The sequence below is a fragment of the Plectropomus leopardus genome, chromosome 15, assembly GCF_008729295.1.
Source record: "Plectropomus leopardus isolate mb chromosome 15, YSFRI_Pleo_2.0, whole genome shotgun sequence".
NCBI classification, from domain to species: Eukaryota; Metazoa; Chordata; class Actinopteri; order Perciformes; family Serranidae; genus Plectropomus; species Plectropomus leopardus.
In genome coordinates, this window is record NC_056477.1 from 14763336 (window position 1) to 14785485 (window position 22150).

Consider the following 22150-nt stretch of genomic DNA (forward strand, 5'->3'; position numbering starts at 1 on the left):
TGATCTATGACAATCTTTATCCTGATAAATATGCTACTGCATCACTCTTAAAAAACTGTTTCATCTTGCTCACTTCCTCTCTGACATATTTACTGTCATAACTCGGCCTCTTAAAAGACAAATGCTTTAGTGCATCCATTCCTCTCCAATATATCCAGAGATCTACTGGTCCCATCTCTCCTCCGCCGGAGTGAATCCTGTAGTTTATTCGCTCCCTCAGGAGCTGCAGGTTTTGGTGTCCTTTGTACCCGAACTGCCGTCCGACTGAGGCACACTAAGGTTAGTCTGCAGGTCTCTTGGGGCTTGTGGAGGTGGTAAGGACCTTTGGGACCTTGACCACAAAAATCATGGGGTCTTTGGCCTTGTTGCTGAACACTCTGCGAATAATGTCCACTGCGTGCTGATGAGTCACTCCCTGCAGACTCTCGCCATCCACAGACAACAGCTCATACCCTGCCTGTGAATACAAACACAGGGTAAAAGGTTTCACATGTTCAACTCAATGTAAACACAGTATATTTATTATTACTCACATTTCTTGACAACACATATCTCTGTATGTTTTCCTCCCCCTCTTTATCTGTTTTCTGTAGCAATCTGTCTCTTATGGACAGTTTCCATAAATCTGCAGTGATTGTGTCCCGTAGCAGGAACCTGATTTATGCCAGGGAGAATTGGGGCTCTCCCGTTAGTTTAATATATTCACACTGAAGGCCGTCACTAGTGCACATATAAAGTTTACCCTTCAGCACAAGGTTGCTGAAAAGAGGACATACACTGAGACAACCACACACGCACAGCTGGGCCTGTTTTTTCACAGTTTCCTGCAGGATGCGAGCAGAAAGTGGCAAAACTCTGCAGGCCTGAAGAGGGGAACTTCCTCTGATGTCATTAGGATGCACCTGCCTCATGAGCTCAACCTCAGTGAAGGTTAGCAACACAAACACGCAAGGCCGGTGGCCATTGTTGTTTCTGCACCAATTATGTCTTTTTCCCTTTCCCTTTTCCTTTCCAGTGATTAGACACAAAGAGATTTGTTTTCCCTTCATTCTGTGGTTTTGATCTATTATGGGTCAATATATATGGACAGTGTAAGAGAAGCTTTTCTTGCAGCTCATCAGTCAGTCTGCCGTTCACCATTCACCTCACAGCCGTCCGTGAGAACATTATCAAAAGATTTAGATCCATTTAACCAAAAAGGAGATTAAAAGTTGTTTTTTTTCATTTTTGAAAAGTAATTTATTTGAATTAAATAGATCGCAACCTAATCTGCCCCATCCTCTTTACAGCCATTTATACAGCGCATTTATGAGGTTTCTAGCCAATGGACGTCACAATCCAAAAATAACATCAGCCTGTAAAAACTACTACAGCTTGCAGGGAAGGATCAGTGAGTTGTTGATAATGTGGTTTACTGGGCTGTTACAAATAAATTCAACTATGTTATTTGGCAAAGGAGAAGCAAAGTTCTGGCTTTACATAAACATACACACAAATAATACTGGTGCATCTCATTATAGATGCTAAAATTATTAATAAATCATCACTTATGGTATCTAGCCAAACCTTAGCTCAGGTTTTGAGATGTTTGTCCCTAAAACATTATGCAAGTTCCCAAGAAAATTGTTCGTTGCAAAAGCAAATCTGTTTTTTTTTTTTTTTTTAAATATAATACAGGTAAACACACAAGTTTACCTACACATTAAAGAGGCCGGTCCAATCAGCTGTCATATGTCTCTTTTGACTACCTCCTCTTAAACAGCCAGTTAAAACACAGGCACATGACACACTTGTGTCTAGGTTTCCGCTAATAAAAGCAGGTGTCACAATCTAATGAACAGGAAAGTGTGTGTGCACATGACCGCACATACACACACACATTCTCCACTAATTGTTTGTTATCTCGGCTCAAAGGAGACAGGATGCATGTTTACACTGAGCCACCCTGGCCCCACTTCCCTCTGCAGAGTAGGGGTAGATAGCACTGAGCCAGGGAGCTGATATGGCTGAGCTGACATGCCTCGTTGGGAGGTGTAAGTTGGAGACAACAGATAGTAGTAGGGTGCTGGCAAGTAGCCATATACTATATCTGTGTGTGAGGCTGCTGAGCAACAACTTCTCTGTTTTTAGGCATGCTGGTGCCATGTTTGGTCTGTCACCTTTTTGGTCCAGACTGAAATTCTATTACAACTGTGGATGTATATCCATGAAATAGGGTTCAGTCACTGAGGATAATTCATACTGACTTTAGCCACTCTTTCTCTAGCGTTACCATGACGTTGATATTTGTGATTTTTAGTAAAAGGTCCCAGCAGCTGTTAGATGGATTGCCATGAATTTTTATAAAGGCACTCACACTCTAAAGAAAGATTTTGCTAACTTTGGAGATGATACTGATGTTAGGATTCAGCTGGAGGTGTCACTGTCACAGCCATGCAATGCATTCTGGTAGCACTACATTGCGTTTATGAGAGACAGGGTGTCATGCTGGCCGCACGTCATTTGCATTATATTCAGGTCCAGACCGCTTTCTGCAAAACGAACTCACTGCTTATAGAAGCTCTTGAAAAACTTTAAAATAGCCGTGGTTGATCTAAAATGATTATGGCTTATTTCTCACCTCAGGTGATTTCAGAAACACATGTCAGTGAACTATTTTTATAATATAAGAGAAAGTTACAAATGAGCCACCATGTTGACTGATTTTTAAATCAGAGTGAGTGAAAGTGTTTGTCCAATCAGGCGCAGACACTAAGTGTTTTCACAGTTATGGGAGGAGGAGGCCTGAATATTTTCTTTGTTGGTCTATAGTCCTGAAAGAATATTAATAACTGCTGTGTAAGGATATCCAATCCTCTGTTTTGCATTGTGTACTGGTTTCCTGTTTCAGGGAAGGAAAGCACCTGTCAGCCGTGACACCAGAGGCACCCCCCCTTGCATCAAAAAACTCCCCTATAACATATCATCACAAACCTGCTAGCATGGCTGTAGACTCTTAGTCTTGTACCAATCTGTCTCTCTGTCCCAGGTCCTTGTTTTTACACTCCAATATCCTGCTTTTCTTTATCTTTTCCTTATCATTGCCATTCTTGCCACTTTTTTTTGCCCTTTTTATATTTTTTATCTTCTCTTTCTTCATGTTCTTTCTTATTCCCAGATTGTGTGCATGTGTCTGTGTATTGTGTGACTGACTATGAGTGCAGTCAAGTGTGTGACTACAAAGACTAAGAAGGAAGTACTTTGAGGTTGAAAGGCTGAGCAGATACTGGATCCCCCCCTATATTGTACTCTAATCAGGCTTTACACCTTGGTATAGATATCTAGCTGTTAGGGAACACAGTTCTTTTACGTACCTTAATGCAAGCTGTATCTTTGACTCTAGGCAGGAATTAGCCTGTGGTTAACTGTAATGAATGAGTGTGTATCATATGTGTTTAAGTGAACCCGGCCAAGATTACGGATGACTGTTAAGTTACTGTGCAGGCAATATATTACCAATACATTAGCAGAAAGGCACCTGTGTACTTAATCAATAATGGAGGCGATAGGCTACTTGAGATGGCTCTCCACTCTTCTCTTCTCCACTCCTCATTGCGCACCTTCAACCCCTCCGTCATAGACACGCTTGCTTATAGCAACAACTCATAACCACAGAGCAGACATCTGACTGACAGGTACTTACAATACACACATCTAATGAGCTTTAGAATCAGGGTGTTATGAACAAAGCACATTTTCAACATTTATAGTGAAAAGAAGTCATTATGTTGAATGTTTACCACCTTTTCTCAAGGCTAAGAACCATAATCTTTTTTTTTTCTTTTTAGCCTTTTGTCATTCACTTGATGCCTATTCGTATGATATATTGAGTTGTTTATTTATGTCTCTGCTGTAACTGCTAACCTTGAGAGCCTCATTTGTAGATGCAGCTCCACCTGGGAAGATTTTCTCAATCTTTATCATGGGCTGGACTCTAGACTCCATACCTCCAGAGATGCTAATACCTGTAAACACACAAGAAAATCATAAATTAATGAAGTAAGGGATTGCCTAACATTGCCACATTCTTGTACTCTAAGTAGTCTATTAGTGCTGATACTATTTTTTGGTCTTTTTTGTTTAGTTATCATTAAAGCATTTAACTGTTATAGCTCAGGCTGTGGACTTAATGTTTTCTCCTTTTCCCAGTGGAGGGGGCACCGCAATCACGCACCTGGCAGAACTTCACACCTGCAACTCATCTCCTCCTCATCAGCCTCAGTATAAGAACCCAAACCTGACCTCCCCCTCCTGATTATTCTGAATACCCCAGTGGTAGTTATTGTTGGCTGCTCTAAACCGTTTATACTTTGAGTGTTTTTATTGTGTTATTAGTTAGATTTTCTAGGGTGACTTATTCCATGTGTTCATATTTTGCCAGCTCAACTCCTCATGTCTGCACTCACCTACAACCAGTTCAGAGAAGACTCAGTAAGAAAAAACTGCTCTGTTGAGGAGTAAATGATGAAGAAAAAGTTTTCTTGTGGATATATAAGTGGATATAATCTAAACTTGAAAAAAGTAATAAATCAAAAATGTATTGCAATACTCAGCATATCACTAAACATTTAAAATTCCAGTAATATTGTATTGTGACTAAAGTGGTTCTATTTTATTGAGGTGTTTCTTGTAATTTGCTCCGGCACTGGGAACAGTGCTTTTGCTGACAGAGCATCGATGTTCCAAACTGAAACATTAAAAAAAGCATTAATTTTGGGGGCCTCTAAATTATGTTCAGCCAATGTTAAAATTCAGTCTGGAGCCCTGTACCCTGACCTCTCAGCTGTTCTACAGACATTTAGCAGTTTTAATTCTCCTTGCAAACATACTGAACAAACCTGTTTATAGATTAAGATTAATAACACTTAAATCAATCAATTAAACTTATATCAAAGTGCAAAATACATACATTTATGTACCGAACTCACCCAGTGACTGCTTGGCCTTAGAGATAGTCAAAGTATTGATTTCATACTCCTCAGGTGGCAGTGTTGCTCTTCTTCTCACACCGTGACCATTTTGTGAAAGTCCATTTATCTGCTGGCTGCTCTCTCTGCCTCTGGACGGACTCTTGTCTCTCTGGGGCTCAAACACATCAGCCAAAGGGGTTCTCCCTCGCCGCTGTGAGGGAACACGTACACTGACCTCTGTGTAGCCCTCCTGCCTTATCCGTCTGCCATCTATACTGTCAGGACTTGCATCCCTCTTCACTCTCCCATGGCCATTCCTCACAGGCGACCTCCCTCGTTCAGGAGCCACATCTCCTCGGTCAGACACTGACAACAAGGAGACCTCATCATACCGAGATACCCCGTTCTCTCTTCTATTTGGGGAGCGATGGGGTTGGCGCCCACGTTGGGTGCTGTGTAGTGATTCTGTAAGGAGGAAGCTGTTGGTGGGTGAGGGGCTCAGGGAGCGGGAGCGCACAGTGGATGACATGTAGCTGTCCACAGGTACATCCAGCAGAGGGGTGAAGGCACGGGACGGAGGCAGATGGCCTGACTGTTGGCTGGACAAACGCAATCTGTCCAACTCCTCAATCAGTTGACGCTCCCGCAGCGTGTCCTGGACTGGCTGGAGGTGGAACCCACCCCTGTAGTCTGGACAAACATAAAAACAGCAAGTTCAGCTTTAAAACAACATCTTAAGCAAAAGAAGTTTCTTTAAAATGTGGAATTTCTGTAGAACGTCTGCATATAAAGACAGTGATGTGAAGATTATTCAAAGTCAAACCAGACAGTCAGTAGGAATTAAGATAGTGGTTCTCAGCTACTGTCTCTCAACCACAGTCCTAAGGGACTTCCAGGGGCAGAAAAACTGAAGTGAGCCCAATATGAGAAAGAAATAAAGGAATGACTAGTCTGTTTATAGATTTCACTTCCTCCCCATTTATTGTCTCAACTGCAGTTGACAGCCATAGGATTCTCACCATTATCATCCGAACAACCAAAATCTTGTGAAATCTTGTCAATTTTGACAAGATTTCACAAGATTTTGGTAAGAAATGGCAAGAAATGCATTGAGAACCACTGATTTAAAATTACTCCAATGATTAGTATTACACTCATGACGGACAGTTTAAAAACTGATCAAAATTGATGCAGCAGAAGCAGACATATTGCCTTTTTTATTTCACACATTCTACTTCCTTTTTAGATTCTGATGCCTGCATGATCCACAATGCAACAGTTTGGCTTCAAACTGCTAGCTTCAAGCACAGATGAGGAGTGGACTAAAGAGGTAAGCTCATGTCTTTCTGACTCAATGCCATCAGATTTTTTCTTTTTCAAATGTGTAGACTTCAGCTCCAACCGTCTCCCATGACATCAATTGAGGACATTTATCAGATTTCGAGAAGCTTCCTCTGGAGCCACAAAAGGCTAATTCAACTGCAGTAATACTTCCCAGGACCTGTTAACAGATGTTCAGAATTGGTGGAGTCCCCTTTAAATCATGAGGTATTTAGGATAAAACAAACTCAAACTGTACTGAACTACCACGGTACCAAGTTAATATCATTGTAACCTATAAGAACTACAAATTTCGAATAATAACACTAAAACATCAGGCTGAGCTTGTTCATGCAGTGATTTCAAATGTGCCCTTCGAACAGCTAATAGTGGGGGACGACTTTGCACTACACTGCCTGAATGTACAAATACAGATTGAATTTTATTTCAGTGTTTGCACATAGAATTGTAGCATAAAAGAACAACGATGCTGTAAACCATCAAAAAACTCCTTAAAAGCTTTCTTGAAATGGCACTGTCATTTTACATTTAAAATTTATAAAGAATAAAAATAAATGACTTCTTTTTGTGAGGCAGAGTACCAACTAAAATGACAATGATAATTTTGACCTTGTGAATCTTTACCTGTGATTTTAGAAAGTGAGATGACTAATCTAATATAAGACTGTATTGATTGTGTCTCAATGACTCTTGAATGAGGAAGAGGATAAAAGCATCTTTGTATTGTTGAAGTGTCACAGCGGCCGACCGGGCTCGTCTCAGTCCTTTCTGTTGGCCACAGAGATGTAACACAAGCCTTTGCTTCAGCGCAGGCACAGGAAACCTGAGATATTTTGTGCATGGCAATGTGTGTGTGTAAGTGTGTTTTATATGAGGTCAAGAGGTGGCTACGTGTGTGTGTGTGTGTGTGTGTGTGTGTATTCCCAGGGACGGGAGAGAGCCCGTGCCTGCAGGTGTTTCAGTTTGACACTAGTGAGACGAGGGAGTAAAAGTTAGAGCCGGAGGGGAAGGAGACAAAAGGTGAGAGGTTTAAGCCCCTTGTGTATCTCATGTTGCTCTGGGATTAGTGAAAGGACGTTGGTTGGACAGAGAGGGAGACAGAGAAAAGAAAAGAGGCCTAGAAAGAGAAAGGGTGAGAGGAAGAAATTGTACCTGGAATTGGGGTGATGAGGTGACGTCGAGGGGTTCCTCTGCGAGGAGAGCGCAGAGCTGGAGAACGAACTAAGAAGAAAGAAACAACTCAATATCACCGATTTCCCATCAGATTCTTTGCTTTGTGTGATCTTCTATATTTTTTACCCTTTTCTTTTCTTTCATGCAAACAGTAAATTGTTTGCTTATGTTAAGCAGTATGATTTTTTTTTAAAAAATCTGAAAAGTGATGTTAAGTGCATTTGTCTGCTTACTGGAGCGATTTTTGAGAATATCATATGCCTCCAGCTCAAAGGGCATGACCATGCTGTCAAACTGGCTGAGCTCAGTGGTAGGTATCAGCATCCTGCAGACCATATGTTCCCAGTTAGTCATATATATTAAGACATACTTACAAAGTATGCAAATAAAAACGGTATTAAAGTGTACATGTACTCTGTGTATCTCACCTGATTTCTCTGAGAAGTAGCAGTTTCTCTGGCCGGTCCAAGATTGCCAAAAGGGGACGAACTAAATCCTCAATAACTTTGTCAATCAAAAACTGAGGGAAAGATTTGATACAAATTAGAGGAGAAAGAATAAAAACAACCAATTAGTATCATTGTGTCCCATATATAGACAGATTTCCATCAGGTAGTTTTCTGACTTTTAAAGTCCACCATCAAGTTTACAAATTAGGTTCAGTTTGCTCACAAAGTACTACTAAGGTTGTGACAACAGTTGTTTATAAAGTCCTTTTTGGCTCTGGAGGGAGATTTAAAAACTTTGAAAAAAAAAATCACCCTGATGATGTCATAGTGATGTAGTTAGTGTAGACTTTCTAGTTTATAGAAAGTCTGCATTTCAAACCAAGGGTGTGAGGTTTGAAAGAAGAGAGTACTAAGGAGGACGGGAGTGTGTAATGAGAGACACTATCCAGGTGCATTATGGGAAATGTAGGATTAACTGTACTTGAGACTCAAAGTCAGGATATCTCTGCCTCTGGGGTATAAATTTCAAGTTTGATAACAATATAATATTGTGTTTTTGGACAATGATACAATATTTGCTGATCAGAAAATCTGCCACAGTATGATCTGACCAGTCAAGGTCACAGTATCATTACATACCTAGTTTTTACCATTCTTTAAAAAATCTGTGTCTTGTGAGTCCCCTAACTTTGTGGATATGCAATACTAAATTGCTGGAATGGCCCTTTAACTAAAGGTGTTAAAATCATAACTGAAAATGTAATGATTTGGAGTTCTGATGCTCATTTACATGAAGTATTCACTTTTCCAAGAACACCCTGGCACTCTGCTTTTTCCAGCATTTGGTGTTTAATTACTGTATTAACGACTCGATATCTTCTGGAGCGGTGTCGAAAGAGCTGATCCCCTGAAATTGGCCGATGAGTGTGAGATGGGCTGAGTGAGACAAGAGGATCAGATGATGGCTGATATTTGATCCTAATCATAAATGGCAGGCCAAATCCGTCTTTTGTCACAGCCGCTGCCAGACACGTCTATCACCAAAGGACACTCAGCCACGCAGGGAACAATACTGCACACTTAAGCCTGCAAGTAGTCCAGCTGGTTTTCATTTGGTGGGAGGGAAAATACACAACCAGGAGGTTGAGGTGTTAGAGATGGTAATTTCAGATCAGAGACTCACCCGCCGACAGTGTCTCATCACAGCAGCCACCTCATCCTGGCTGAGCAGTTTCTTTGCCATGTCCTCCACGTGCTGCAGCGTCTCTGGTCGGGGCTGCAGGCTGCTGTCTTTAACCCCAGCACAGGTTTCCCTCGGGGAGGTCAAGAGCTGAAAGGGACGGCCCCGCTCCTTATCTAAGGGATTAAAGTGACAATAAAGATGCAAACTGGCATGCTGTTGCAAAGCTCAATCATCTCACATTTATGTCTCTCGGTTTTAACTCACCACTGATGGCCAAAATTGATATAAACTTATGAACTCCCAAAAATGAGCAAATAGCTAATGGGATAGACTGAAACCTCCAAAATGCCAGAAATATAATCGGAAACAGTATTTTTTTCTTGTTTTGAATTGCTGCCCATATCTCCGATTTGTTCAGTGATTCAAAAATAATAACTGAAGTGAAACAAAATGGCAAATCAGTCGTAACCGTGAGCTATATTTTGCTGTGTGGGATGCAGAATATGTCCCTGAAAGACAAAAAAATGTCCTGTGACTGTTCCCTCACCTTTGTCGGCATGGTGAGACGGTGACTTGGAGCGGCTCTTCTCTTTACGATCTTTCTTAAAGAACAGGTTGACAAAGGTTTTGGATCGCTGCAGGCTGGTTTTACCCTCTCCAGAGTTCCTCTCCTTCTGTTGCCTCTTCTTCTTTTGTCTGTCTTCTAAAGGTAATAAAAAAGCCAAAATAGAACTCAAGTCCCTTGTAACCAAGATATGTCGTATATACAGATGCACTTTCCCAACCAAATACTGTGAAACATGACTTATTTTATTTTAACACCTGCATATTAGACAAATGATTGCAAGTAGTTTAAAGGTCCAATGTGTAGGATTTAGGGAAATATATTGACAGATATAGAACAATGAGTTGTTTTCTTTAGTGTATAATTTGCTGGAAAAAAAAGACCTGTTGTGTTTTTGTTACCTTTGAATGAGCCGTTTATATCTACATAGGGAGCAGGTCCTTGTCTACAGAGATTGTCATGTTACACTGCCATGTTTCAGTAACCCAGAATAGACAAACCAGACACTAGCTCTGGATAGCACCACTTGTTTTTTTCACATTTTTGAGTCAGCCGCACTTAATTGGCAGACCCTCCGTGACAAACAGCGTAAAACAAACACCCATTTTTTTAAACATGAAAGTGCTTCATTCTGTAATTTTAGCAGTTTAAATCACTGGGTCCTTTTGTTTTGGAGAGGAAGAGACCAGTTATCAGGGAAAAATAGCTGAGCTCACATTGCAGGCGTTGGGTGAGCAGTCCCGCTGCAACATACCAAACAACTTAGAAGAAACTGACATTTTTAATGTGAAACTGCTCTATCCAGTAATTTTTTACCAGTTTAAGTCAACTTTGGAGAGGTAGAGACCTTTGCGGATATTATAGCTCCCAGTGAAAACCTCTCGAACTTCTGGATCTTAAATTATTAGATAAAAAAAAGGTAAGTAAACATTAGCAGATGCCAGGATAACAGTCCCTCTCTCACATGCCAAACATTGATTTGTAACATGAAACTGATTTTTTTCTGGGATTTTACAGATGTAAATCATCTGTTCCCTTTGTTTTAGAGAGGAATAGACCAGTGGTAAAAACCTCCTGAACATCTGGACATAGGTTAGCACACATTAAATTATCAGAGATAACTAGCTGGTTGCAATCTGCAATTCTCACTGCTAGATGCCACAAAATCCCCCTAAATGTTACATAATGTTTCTTTAACTAAATGACTAAATTACACAAAAATCTTCTATGAGTGGTATTGAACCGTAGCAAGGATAGGACATTCTGCATCTCTGTGTATGGCGTTGAAAACATAATGCATTAGGCTGTGTACTGCTGCATGCTTAACTGTTAGCCAATAACAGTGGGTGATACACACTCTCCGCTATGAGTACAGACTGTTCATTTCTCTTCCAGTCAGCTCCTGTGTTCACTGCAGTAAATCTGCCACCGTGGAAAGTTACACAGTAATACTGATGAATTGCAGCTACACCAACCTGAACACACCCCTATCTACTGAAGGCACTACGGCGAAGTGCTCCAGCTTACATAACAAATGTCCAATCAGCCCTGAGCTCTGGCCTGAGCCTCTGCCAGGTCCTGGAGGTATGAATGAGCTGGATAAATTAAAAAGGAAAGGCTAATAACTCAACAGCCCCGCCAAGGCTTGGATGAGATATTTCTCCATATGCTTGTTCTTATTCATACCTCACAGAGGTACAACAAGTGAGAGTAAAGGGCAGTGATTAATCATGAGTCTGCACTGAACTTTGTGCTCTTGGACAAATTGTGTCTTGAGCTTAAATCAGCCGTATGGAGTCTGGATGTTTTTGTTGACTTCCTGGAGTGATGGAAAGATGAGGGGTCATTAAACTGACTGATGGCCTGCAGAAAGATCTCAGGAGGATTTGAGAGCAGATCTCATTACACAGTGAATGCGGGTACTTTCACAAAAATCAGCTGAAGGGAACCTGATTGTGGCTGCAAAACTCACTGTGCTGTGATTATGGAAAGGTTAGTTTCTTAACTGAGATAGATGTTACCGCTATAATCAACAGCTATGATACAGAGCACAGCCTGATGCTGCACCTGCCAACCTAAAACATATTTTGCCAGTTTCATGCAACAATTTAATCCTTTTCAGCTGATGAATACAACAATACTGATACAACTGTAATGAGCTTGTAACGGCTGATATATCAGTCCAAAGTACGAGTTTGTTCAATCAAAATTATACCTAAGACTATAAAGTATATTAAGGACACTGACATAACAATTGTGTAGTATGTATAATATAACTGTGGTAAACATCCCTCTGTCTAACCAGTGCCCAGATCTCCCTGCTAATCTCCCAGTTTTTCACTGGTGCAAGGACTGTTGCTCAAATCACAGATTGTATTTCTACATTCTTTGTATGCCTGCCACCACGGACACAAAGAGTATTGAAGTGAAGACCAACATCTCTCTCTCTCTCTCTCTCTGTGTGTGTGTGTGTGTGTGTGTGTGTGTAACTCCGGCAGTAAACAGACTAGTAAAAACAGTAAAACAGTAAAACTAGGCAGTGCTGATGAAGTATGAACCATGATTCTGGTCCTGCATTGCCTATTTCTCACCTAAATTGTCTTCAGGAAAAGTTTTCAGTGCACTTTTTGGTTGTAATATGAGAAATTGTAAACAGGAAGAGGGCACCATACTGTTTCCTGTACTGTAAAAAACAGCCTGAAAATATTTTGATTTTGTAATGGCACATTTTTGGCTGTCCTGTGTGGCTGGGTCGGGCTTGCCTCGGGGTGGAGCCTGTGTGAGTCTGAAAGGGGGCGGGCAAAAGTAATTAAGAGAAATGATTCAGATCAGGTGTGGAACCATGTCGGAGAGGAGATGTTTCTGTGTGCTGCAAGAAAGGTTAACAGCAGTTTCCTCCTTTCCCCATTAAGTTTTTTTTACTTTTATTGTCTGCGTGTTTTAATATCTACAAATGAACTGAATGTTCACAGAAAGCGAGCTGACTGAATGATGGCCGGCGGCTCTGGGCTGGAACAGCAGGTAGGCCCACATCCCTCAACTTTAGCCAGGCAGCTGAATGCTCAGTCTTGGGTAATATATGAACAGGCAGCGAAGCCCTGGGAGCCCTAGACTAGTGTATAGAGAGTAATACTACCAAATGACTTGGGTTGCATTTGCCTTTTTTCAAGATTCTGTCACTGTGTTGCTTATTTCTCACCTCCAATGTCATCAGAAACATATTCAAGCTCACTTTTTAATTGCAATTCGTGATCATTTGCAACCAGCCGGCCAATATAATGTTTTCTGTGTCATAATGGTCAAGCTCGCATTACTCACCAGCAGAAAAATTTATTGGTCCACTGCAGCACAGTGCATTCTGGTAGTTGTAAGTTGTCTACCTCTTGAGCAATTGCAGATGCTACAGCCCTTTTTCTCTGTTTTCTCTGATCACGTAGCACCAAAGTATATGCATCCTTCTACTGCACAGACAGCTCAGTATTATGATAAGAGCATCTTTCCAGCAGTTAAATACTTCTTTAATTTATTATTTTGAGACACAAAGTCTTTTTATGAGAAAATTTCTCATTATTTTAAGATAGTAACTCGTTATTTCAGAATGTTTCTCAAATGGGCTTCTATAGTAAAACCAGATTAAATCCACAGCTTCATTCTCCTTACAGTCCCAGTGAACCTGCAGTCTCACCTGACTCAGTGATGTGGCTCTGTGAACGTCTGATTGGCTTCCGAGGTTTACTCAGGGCCATCAGTGCCGCTGTCTTAGGTGAGTGTTTCACTATTTCCTGGTCCCCAGATGACGGCATCCTCGCATGTCTTCTCCCTCCATCCCCAGCTCCTCCCATCTCCCTCGGTCCTTCCCCTTTCCCACGTATGACTGTGTCCTTCAGCAGCACTGTGGCACCTACAGTCCGACTGGTTTCTGTGGCGACCAGCCTAGGGTATGACCCATTAGTTAAGTGGTAGTCCAACAAGTTTGGTGGGTGGGGGTCTGTCTGTATGGCGGTGTCTGCAGTTCGCTCTGCACTGCTAGGACGTCGAGAGCGGTCCTCTGTGGAGATGGCGACGTCTACCATCTCAGAGCCAAAGATAGGAGGGAAGAGGACCTGGGAGAGACCACTGAGGGAGCTGAGAGGGGTGCTGGAGGACAGGGAGGAGGCAGAGGAGTTGGAGTCTGAACCCTGGGAGGATGGTACAGGGCCTCCGTTGGCCACTGTAGAAAACAATCAATAATTAGAATGAAGTATGGGGATAAGTGTGTGTTTAAAATATTGTTGTACCCTATGAAACTGTCCAGTTGTTGCTAAAAACACGGTGAAAACAATTTGCACAGGAAGCTTCCTTATTTTGCTCAGTCTGCTTTGTTTGGATCAAAGTCTGCCTGCCCTCATGCCCAAATAATCCTCTGAACCTTTGAGAGACAGGACATAAACCCACAGTTATTCTGTTTCTGTCTTTTTTTTATAATGAAACTCCAAAATGACTCTGCATCTTGACCCAGATGTCAGGTCGTGGTCTGTTCCAGACGACTGAGCTGCCTTTGAGTACACTGCATTAATCCCTGTTCAGAAGTACTCGTATCAAACTGAAAAACAAGGAATTGGAGTCCTGTGAAGAAATTGAATGACAGGGTTTTAGTATAAGCAGGCTACATGTGGCGTCTGTTCCACTTTTAAAAAAAATTAGATTTCAAAGCAGAATCAAACATGTGGCTTTAAAAACGGAAATGAAAATCATAAACTCAGATCACCATGTCACATCTTCATTATTTTGTTATGTAATATTTAGTATAATGAAGGTAACTCCTTCAAAAACTCATCTTTAACACTATATCGTGAAAAATCACATTTTTAAATAGTCAACATACATTTGTCAAGCCAGCCATATTCTGCCACCATCTCCTTGTATGCAGGGTATCTCCCAGCTTCCTGTTCAAAAGCAAATACATAATAATATTAATATTCAGTGACAACAAAAACATTACTATACAACAGTATAGCACTAAACCAATTTGCAGGCCAACATAGCATCAATATACAGATGTCAAGTATTGATTGCATCGCAGTATATTATAATATATGTTACAGAAATACTCAGCATATTGCATAACAGTTAAGATTACAATTATATTGTATCCTGACTTAAATGTCATGATAGTATATGATAGTATATTTTGGGGGGGCTCTGGTGATTCCCGCCCCTAATAAACAGTCAACATAATTATACAACAGAATTACAGATTGCATGCGTGTCTACACCTGATGCAAAATAATCTTTCTGTTTCAAGCTGGAAGCATGAATTTAAGGTTTGGAAACCACTGAACTAGGATTTTTTTTTTTTTAAAGAAGAAGCAATTTTGCATCACAAATTAGTATTTGATAACCTCCCAAGTCTATTTTAAGTGATTGTCTCACCAGCACATCTTAAGGTCAAAAAGAAGAGATGCAGGTGTAGCGAGGTTATGTCTACAATTTTCCACAAAGCCTCGGACGCTCAGGTGTGACAGAGTTTAGTAAATTAACCCTGGCTCCACTATGCGTGACCCTGACCCATTAATGAGTCTAATACAGGACACAAGGAAGACATAAATTTGGGCTTTCTGTTGATTATAACCTGATCCCTGACTGCCTTTGAATAATGAACGTTGTCCCTGGCTGTTTTTCACACGTGGAACCTGAGATCAGAGGAGTAAAATGAGCATGCCGCAATGTTAGCGAGCTAAGAGAGCGCTCAAAACACACTGCACAACACACATGTGCCCATTCATACACACAAACATACACACAATTCCTTTATCTAAAAATGACATGGGTTAAGTGGGGCGGCCTTACACACAAAACACACACACAGACACACGCATGCATGCACACATAGACACAAGGAATTAAAGGGCTGTAAGCCAGCTGTCTGCTCAGCTCTGCAGGCTCGTTCTGTCCCCTCCTGAGGAAAGCTGGTGTTGTTTAACACGCTGTAACACTTATTGTGTCACAGCACTTGAAGTGCCCAATCAATTGTTATGTTTAAACCTGAGCAAATGATTAAAGCAGCCATTCAACACTGCATCCCGGACGTGTTCAGGACCAAGGGAACACATTTCTCTAATCTTTCTCTAATTTAACCTGCATTAACTGATCTTTTGGACACTTGAAGAGAACAAGCTGTAATCAGGACACTTAAAAACTATTATCACTTCATTAAGTTGATTGTTGCTTATTTACACATCCAGCTGACATGGAGCAACACCAGGAGCTGTGTTTCTGTCCACCAGATGAAAATATATTCAATATTACGTCTCCTTTTAGCTCCGATTTCTTTCCCATCAACTTTTTAGGGAAATATTTTGCTTTTTAGCTGCTAAATGGCTAAATGGTTTTTTACCAGCTAGTCACTGACTGTGTCTGTCTGCTGTTTGGTTTTAGACAGGTCGTGTACATTGTGTCTAAAGACCTTATTGACTGAAAAAAAAGGGATGACAGCAGTGAGAGTTTACTAAAACAAAAGAGGAACTACAAAGTCAGGTGATTACTCTCAGTCAGCTCATCATTACATGCGACCCTTTTCACATTGCACATAAAGATTTGATCCATTATTAATATAATAACTATAAATGGTTTTAAACGTTTATCTCTAAAATGGTTTCTCACCCTGATGGTCAACATGACATGTGTGTGGCTCTTCAGGACCTCGACTGCGTTGCTATGGGTGATGTCATCAAAGCTGACGCCGTTGGCTGCCAGGATTTGGTCGCCCATTTTTATGCCGTGTAGTTCTGCAAGCCCACCTGGGTCCAACCTGAAGAGAAAAGGCAAAGGGTAAATTGCAGGCACTGCCACATAAAAATAAGGTTATTAGAACTTCTGATATTAATTAACAATTTTATTCTTCACCCTATATTTAGAGTATTTTTAATAGCTTTTATTTACCGTATAAAAGATGTATGTTTCTTATTCACACTACAATCACATCAAAGCAGTTGCTGAAAGGAATACTTCACCAAAAAAATGATCATTTTTATAAAAATTTTAACGGAAAAATGGCAAACATATTGATTTACTGATTGAATGGCTAGATTAAACAAATTAACCCCAAATAACCATTTGTAAGTCAATAACTCACCCTGTGTTACATTGAATACATAAAGAAACTTTTTTTTCACACACCTCCATGTTGAACGGAGAATCCAAAAAAAGATGAATAGTCTATACAATTTAAGTAATGGTGTCTGCATTTCACAACAACTATATCAAAGCATCTGTTTATAAATTCTCACACAACTCGTGCAGGATAATCCAAGTCAAAGACTGGATAAATGTGACTTGAATTATCCTGCACGAGTTGTGTGAGAGTTTCGATGCAGTTTTGCTGTTTTTAAACGCTGTCCCCGTTCAATCAATAAATCACTATGTTTGCCATTTACGGTGGAGACATGCAAGATAAACTGATTTTTCTTCTCGAATTCAAGGTAACATGGTATGACTAACTGGTCTACAAATGGTTCTTTTTTTAAGTGAAGTATTTCTTTAATGTCTGTTGTAATGGCAATGATGTCAACACAATTCAGCAGCTGCAACCTTCTATTTGAAGCCTCATTTCAAAAACAGGATAAACAATAACTGCAAATGAGACTATATAATATTTAATCCCTGTGAGAAAACTATGTTCTCATTTTCCCCCTCTTCCTCTTTCTTGCTCAAGGACACTCAACAAGGGCGGGTTGGAGCTGGGCCTGCACACACTGCACCACCCTGATGTCTGATGCCTTTTCAGATGTAAAACAAGTTTCAACTGCTGAACGCTTTTCAAGCCACACATGGTTCATACTTGGAAACATAAATTCCCAGTCCGAACTCTTTGCCTCCTCTGATGTTAAAGCCCAGACAGTAGTCATCTGATGTGGTGAAGAGATGTACGATTCTGCGGAGAGCGCTGTCTGAACTGGCCTCTGATGGTGTACGACCGCTCTCCTCCACCACCATCCGCCGGTGAATCAAATCCACCCTACACACACACACACACACACACACACACACACACACACACACACACAAACACACACAAAAGATGACATAAGCACACATCAAAACGTTCACATACACTGCTTTCTTCTTCTCTTCTGCACTCAGGCCTGTCAGTATCGGTTAATCAAATAGCCATAAAGGTCACAGCGGTAATCCATCCACTGCTGCCACATGAAACCAAGATACAGTATATCCCAAAAGAAAGATAACCAGTGTGAGCTACAGTCAACTGACAAGACTTCACAAAACAAGAGCCATGCAAAGGTCAGTGGTGGTAACAACAAGGTTGTAGTCTGTACATAACATACGCAGAGTTTATACAGTCATCATATTCAGTTACTCTTTGACAAAGTAGTTAAATTAAAAATGAGGTGTAAATATTTTATTGTACATTAGATGTAAAATCATTTTGGTAGCCTTATTCACATTGACACAACCTGACACATCTGTACTGAGCAGCACCTCTGAGCTTTTTTCTCACCATGTGGTCTTCTCCTTAGAGTAGCGGATGCCGGGGATCTTGCCCACCCGTCTCACCACCATCCGTAGCCTGTTGTTTCCTGTCAGGACCTTCACGGCGCTGCTCATGGTGATGCTCTCCAGGCTGACACCGTTCACCTCCATCAGCTTATCGCCCACAGTCAGCCCAGCCTGCGCTGCAGGCACAGGTGGAACCCAGCATGATACACGGGAGAAAATGTCACATGAAAACTGAAGACCACATGCCCAGATGTAAGTATGTACTGACAAATAAGCTTGGCGTCACCCTGACTAACACACTCACAGAGACACACACACACTTTGTCCTAACCTGCAGAGCTGTCGTCCTCCACCTTGCTGACGAATATACCAAGTCCATGTTCAGAGCCCCCGCGGACACTGAAGCCCAGACGCCCATCTGGACTTTTATCCACTGTCACCGTGTGAATGTCTTCACTGTCATCCCCACCTGCAAAATAAAGCAGAGAGAGTCAGGTTTGAAATTTTAAAACTAAATGAATAATTTGCCTAAATTATTGATAAACAATAGAAATTTTAAATCAATTTTCTCAATTTCTATGGTACAAAGATTACTAAAACACCAATAGCTTTAGTCAATATGTTTGCAAATATGTTGCTCTAATATATAATACCTTTAAATTTCACCTTAAGGCCAGTTCTCAAACTACAAGTATGAATTCATGGTTCCTTCAAGTAGTTATGTTCTTGCTTTGAAACGTTTTGGATCATGAGTTGCATTCATGTGAACATGTATGCTATTTACTAGGGCAGCAACAAGCTATTATTTTCATCATCGATTAATCTGCCACTTATTCTCACAATAAGTTGATTTTAATTATTTCATCTTGAAATTAATAGTGAAAAGTGTTCATCACAAGTTCATTCTTGAATTGTTTGTTGTACAAAACTGTTTTTTATCATAGGAGAGTGAAAAAAAAACACCAAATAGAAAGCAGATTGTCTGCATTTGGGGGTATTTTTGCTTTAAATAATTAGGCGAGTAATTGACAAAATCAAAATTGTTGCCCATGAATTATCTTTCAGTTAACTTATCGACTAATAATTTCATAATAAATAATAATAATATTTTAAATTATAATACATTTCATAATTTCCAGTATTAATCCAAACTTGGACTTATAGGTGATACAGTAGAGGGTCTATGCAGGTAGGCAGGTTATACCCACCTCTTTTTCTGGCTGTTGACAGCACACCCACCTATCAGCAGAAAAACAGCTGGGATATATAGGAAAGTATACCTACTTCCCCCTCAGTTATCTACCCATCTATTAATACACCCACCTCACCAACTACACCATTGTGAGTGACTAAATGACACTTCTGAATGATCCTCTGCAGCCAGTGTCCCTATGTGTGTTGGCCTGGTGTCATATTAAATTAGTACATATGAAAGTATGTAAATGTAATGAACAGTTGTGTGTAGATGTATGATTCACACATGTACTTGCACTTTAGAGGTCTTCACTGACTTCCAGGTATCTGAAGGTTAAGATACTACAAGATCAAGACCTCGTAGATGTTGAGACGACAATGTTAGACACAGCTGTATGACTTGAATATCACTTTATAATGGTGAATTATTTTTCTGTTACCCCAAGTTTTTGGTATGTCTTTGCCCATGTACATGTACCAACAGTGTCTCAGGTCCAGTTTGGATTTATTTAAACCTATATGTCCATGTAAGACTGACTGAACCCATCAAGTTCATTTTATTGTTCATCAAAATGAAGATTGACATGAGTTTTTTTCACCTGGTGACAGAGGAGTAAACTCACCATCAACAGGTGCGTTGATGAGGATGACCCTGCCCATCGGTGAGGAGGACCTGCGTCTGTGGCGGTGCTGCTTCTTCAGCATGTACCGCGTGGTGCTTTGGGAACACCCGGCTTGACCTCCATGGTTGAAGTGGGGGTGCCCCCCTCCATTTGTCATCCCCCTCCAGTCAGAGGAGTGAGAGGAGTGAGCCATGCTATGTGTCTGGAAAATCTTCTCTTAGTCATCCAGACAGGAGGATATCTGAGGATATGTGCTGTCAGGGTGGAAGAGGTGCAGCCTGGGATTTACGAAGCGGAGGCTGGGAAACTAGAGAGTTGCAATGGTATGAGACTTTCACGGCACGATTACCATCTCAGAAAATATTGCGGTTTTACGTTTTCACGGTATGACAGATTTTTTGTTAATATCAGTCCGTAGTTGTGGTTGAACAAATATTTGATTATCACAAGACTTGAAATCATTTTTAATGAAAGTATGAGTAAAAAAAATCTCTTTTGAATATTACCAAAATAAAGGTGAGATTCTTTATCCAAGTGCATTTTTTTTTTCAGTTTTGTAGATAAATGTTCATGGTATGATAATATAAAAACAGATATACCTCTGCAACCCTTCTCCAAAGTATATGATAGCAAAGGCTACTGGATGGAGTAGGTCCCCACTGGAGCAGGCAACTTACAAAGATGCAGGTAAAATTCCAGATCTTCAATAAAAATTGTATCAGACCACAAACAGAGCTTGAATAAAGAATCCCTGATCCAAAAAAAAAAGAAAAAAAAGAAAAAAAAAAGTGTTGCATAGAAAAACTCAAAATTAAGCTCCACACAGCTAGATACACTCATTTCAAAAAATAATGGCTAAAAGTAGAGCTTCATGACTGGGCTGTGAATTTTTCTTTGCAGGTTAAAGAAGTTGGATTAATCCACGGGTTTCCTTCACAACCTCTGAATCCATCTCCTCAGAACTCATGGTGCCTGTTTCCCTCTGCTCCAGCTGAGAGGCGTCAGCGGTGCATGGTGATTCCCCTCGGGTCATGTTTAATTAAATGGATATCTGTTGTGAGGAGAATATGCTGGGGTGAGTAATGTGGACTCAGAAGTACCATATGGGATAATAAAACTCAAACTCATTTTGATACAGTAATGACCTATAGCCTTGGACCTTGAACAGAATAAGATAAAACAGAATACCCTGTCCTGCATATTGTGTCAACAGGAGTCCTACTCTCACTGAACTTCACGTGCGTTTCTGTCAATCAGCACCATGGACAGCGACCAAGATACAGTATCAGCATAAACACGTGATCTACTTCTCAGAGTTAATTATCATCTATTTATTCCACTTATTCCATTTTTTTTCCAGAGCATTGTCGGTAACTTTAAAGTGCCCTTTTTCAGTCTTAACTTATTCCTGTTGATACCATTAACCGTGCACCGTTACAAAATAAGCGCGACTCTAACACTCTAACATAACTACTCTAACATTGTGACATTGTGTTTAAACTAAAGTAAACAAAGTGAGGGAGCTTTACCTGCTGTATCCATGTTGTACCGGATGAGCTGGACAGACGCTCAGTCCGCCTCGCTGAGCCATTATCGGACACCTCCGGTGTATTAAGAGCCACCTCAGTTGTTCTCCAGGTGACAATTATTGTCTTATGAGGTGTAAGCCTTTTGCATAAGCCTCTGCAGCTGTGCAGCCATTAGCGCTGGACTAGAGGTGATTAAGAATCCTTATTTTACCTATGTGACTCTAACACTACCTCGAATCTATGTTGGTTTGTCCTCAGTTTATTAATATGTAAATTAAGTCTATATTTTTCGGTAAAACTGCAGAGAGGTGTACGTGGAAAAAGTGCGCTTTGGATCCTCCTGACTGCTTTCGCCGCAGCTGTGACACAAGTAAACAACTCCACCCGGTGGCCACTATTATCACATCACAGCTTTTAAGTAGATCCCATTGATAAGACATATTAATAACAATCAATACACTGTGGGCAAACAGGAACAGGCTGCCTTGACCTTGAACATGAGGTTTTTGAATTAGCTTTGAGACTTGTTTTTCCCCAAGTTCACTTTCTATGGTGGCGTGATTAACATGTATAAATCTTGCTAAAAATAAGACCTCATTTCTCTAAATGATTGAAGCTGACATTTAATTTTTAAGCCATGTCATCACC

General features: G+C 40.6%; 1 protein-coding gene across 1 annotated transcript; it reads right to left on the bottom strand.

Annotated features, from left to right (window-relative positions):
• Positions 1 to 280: 280 nt before the first annotated feature.
• pdzd7a (PDZ domain containing 7a) lies at positions 281 to 20166 on the bottom strand. Its single transcript, XM_042502842.1, has 15 exons — positions 19974 to 20166; positions 18488 to 18625; positions 18158 to 18332; positions 17480 to 17656; positions 16303 to 16450; positions 14525 to 14585; positions 13346 to 13870; positions 9643 to 9798; positions 9096 to 9268; positions 7892 to 7983; positions 7697 to 7788; positions 7443 to 7511; positions 4968 to 5639; positions 3904 to 4004; positions 281 to 457 (listed from the first exon to the last, which is right to left on the bottom strand). Exons 1-15 carry the CDS (start codon positions 20164 to 20166, stop codon positions 281 to 283), a joined length of 2949 nt encoding a protein of 982 aa, XP_042358776.1.
• Positions 20167 to 22150: the final 1984 nt, after the last annotated feature.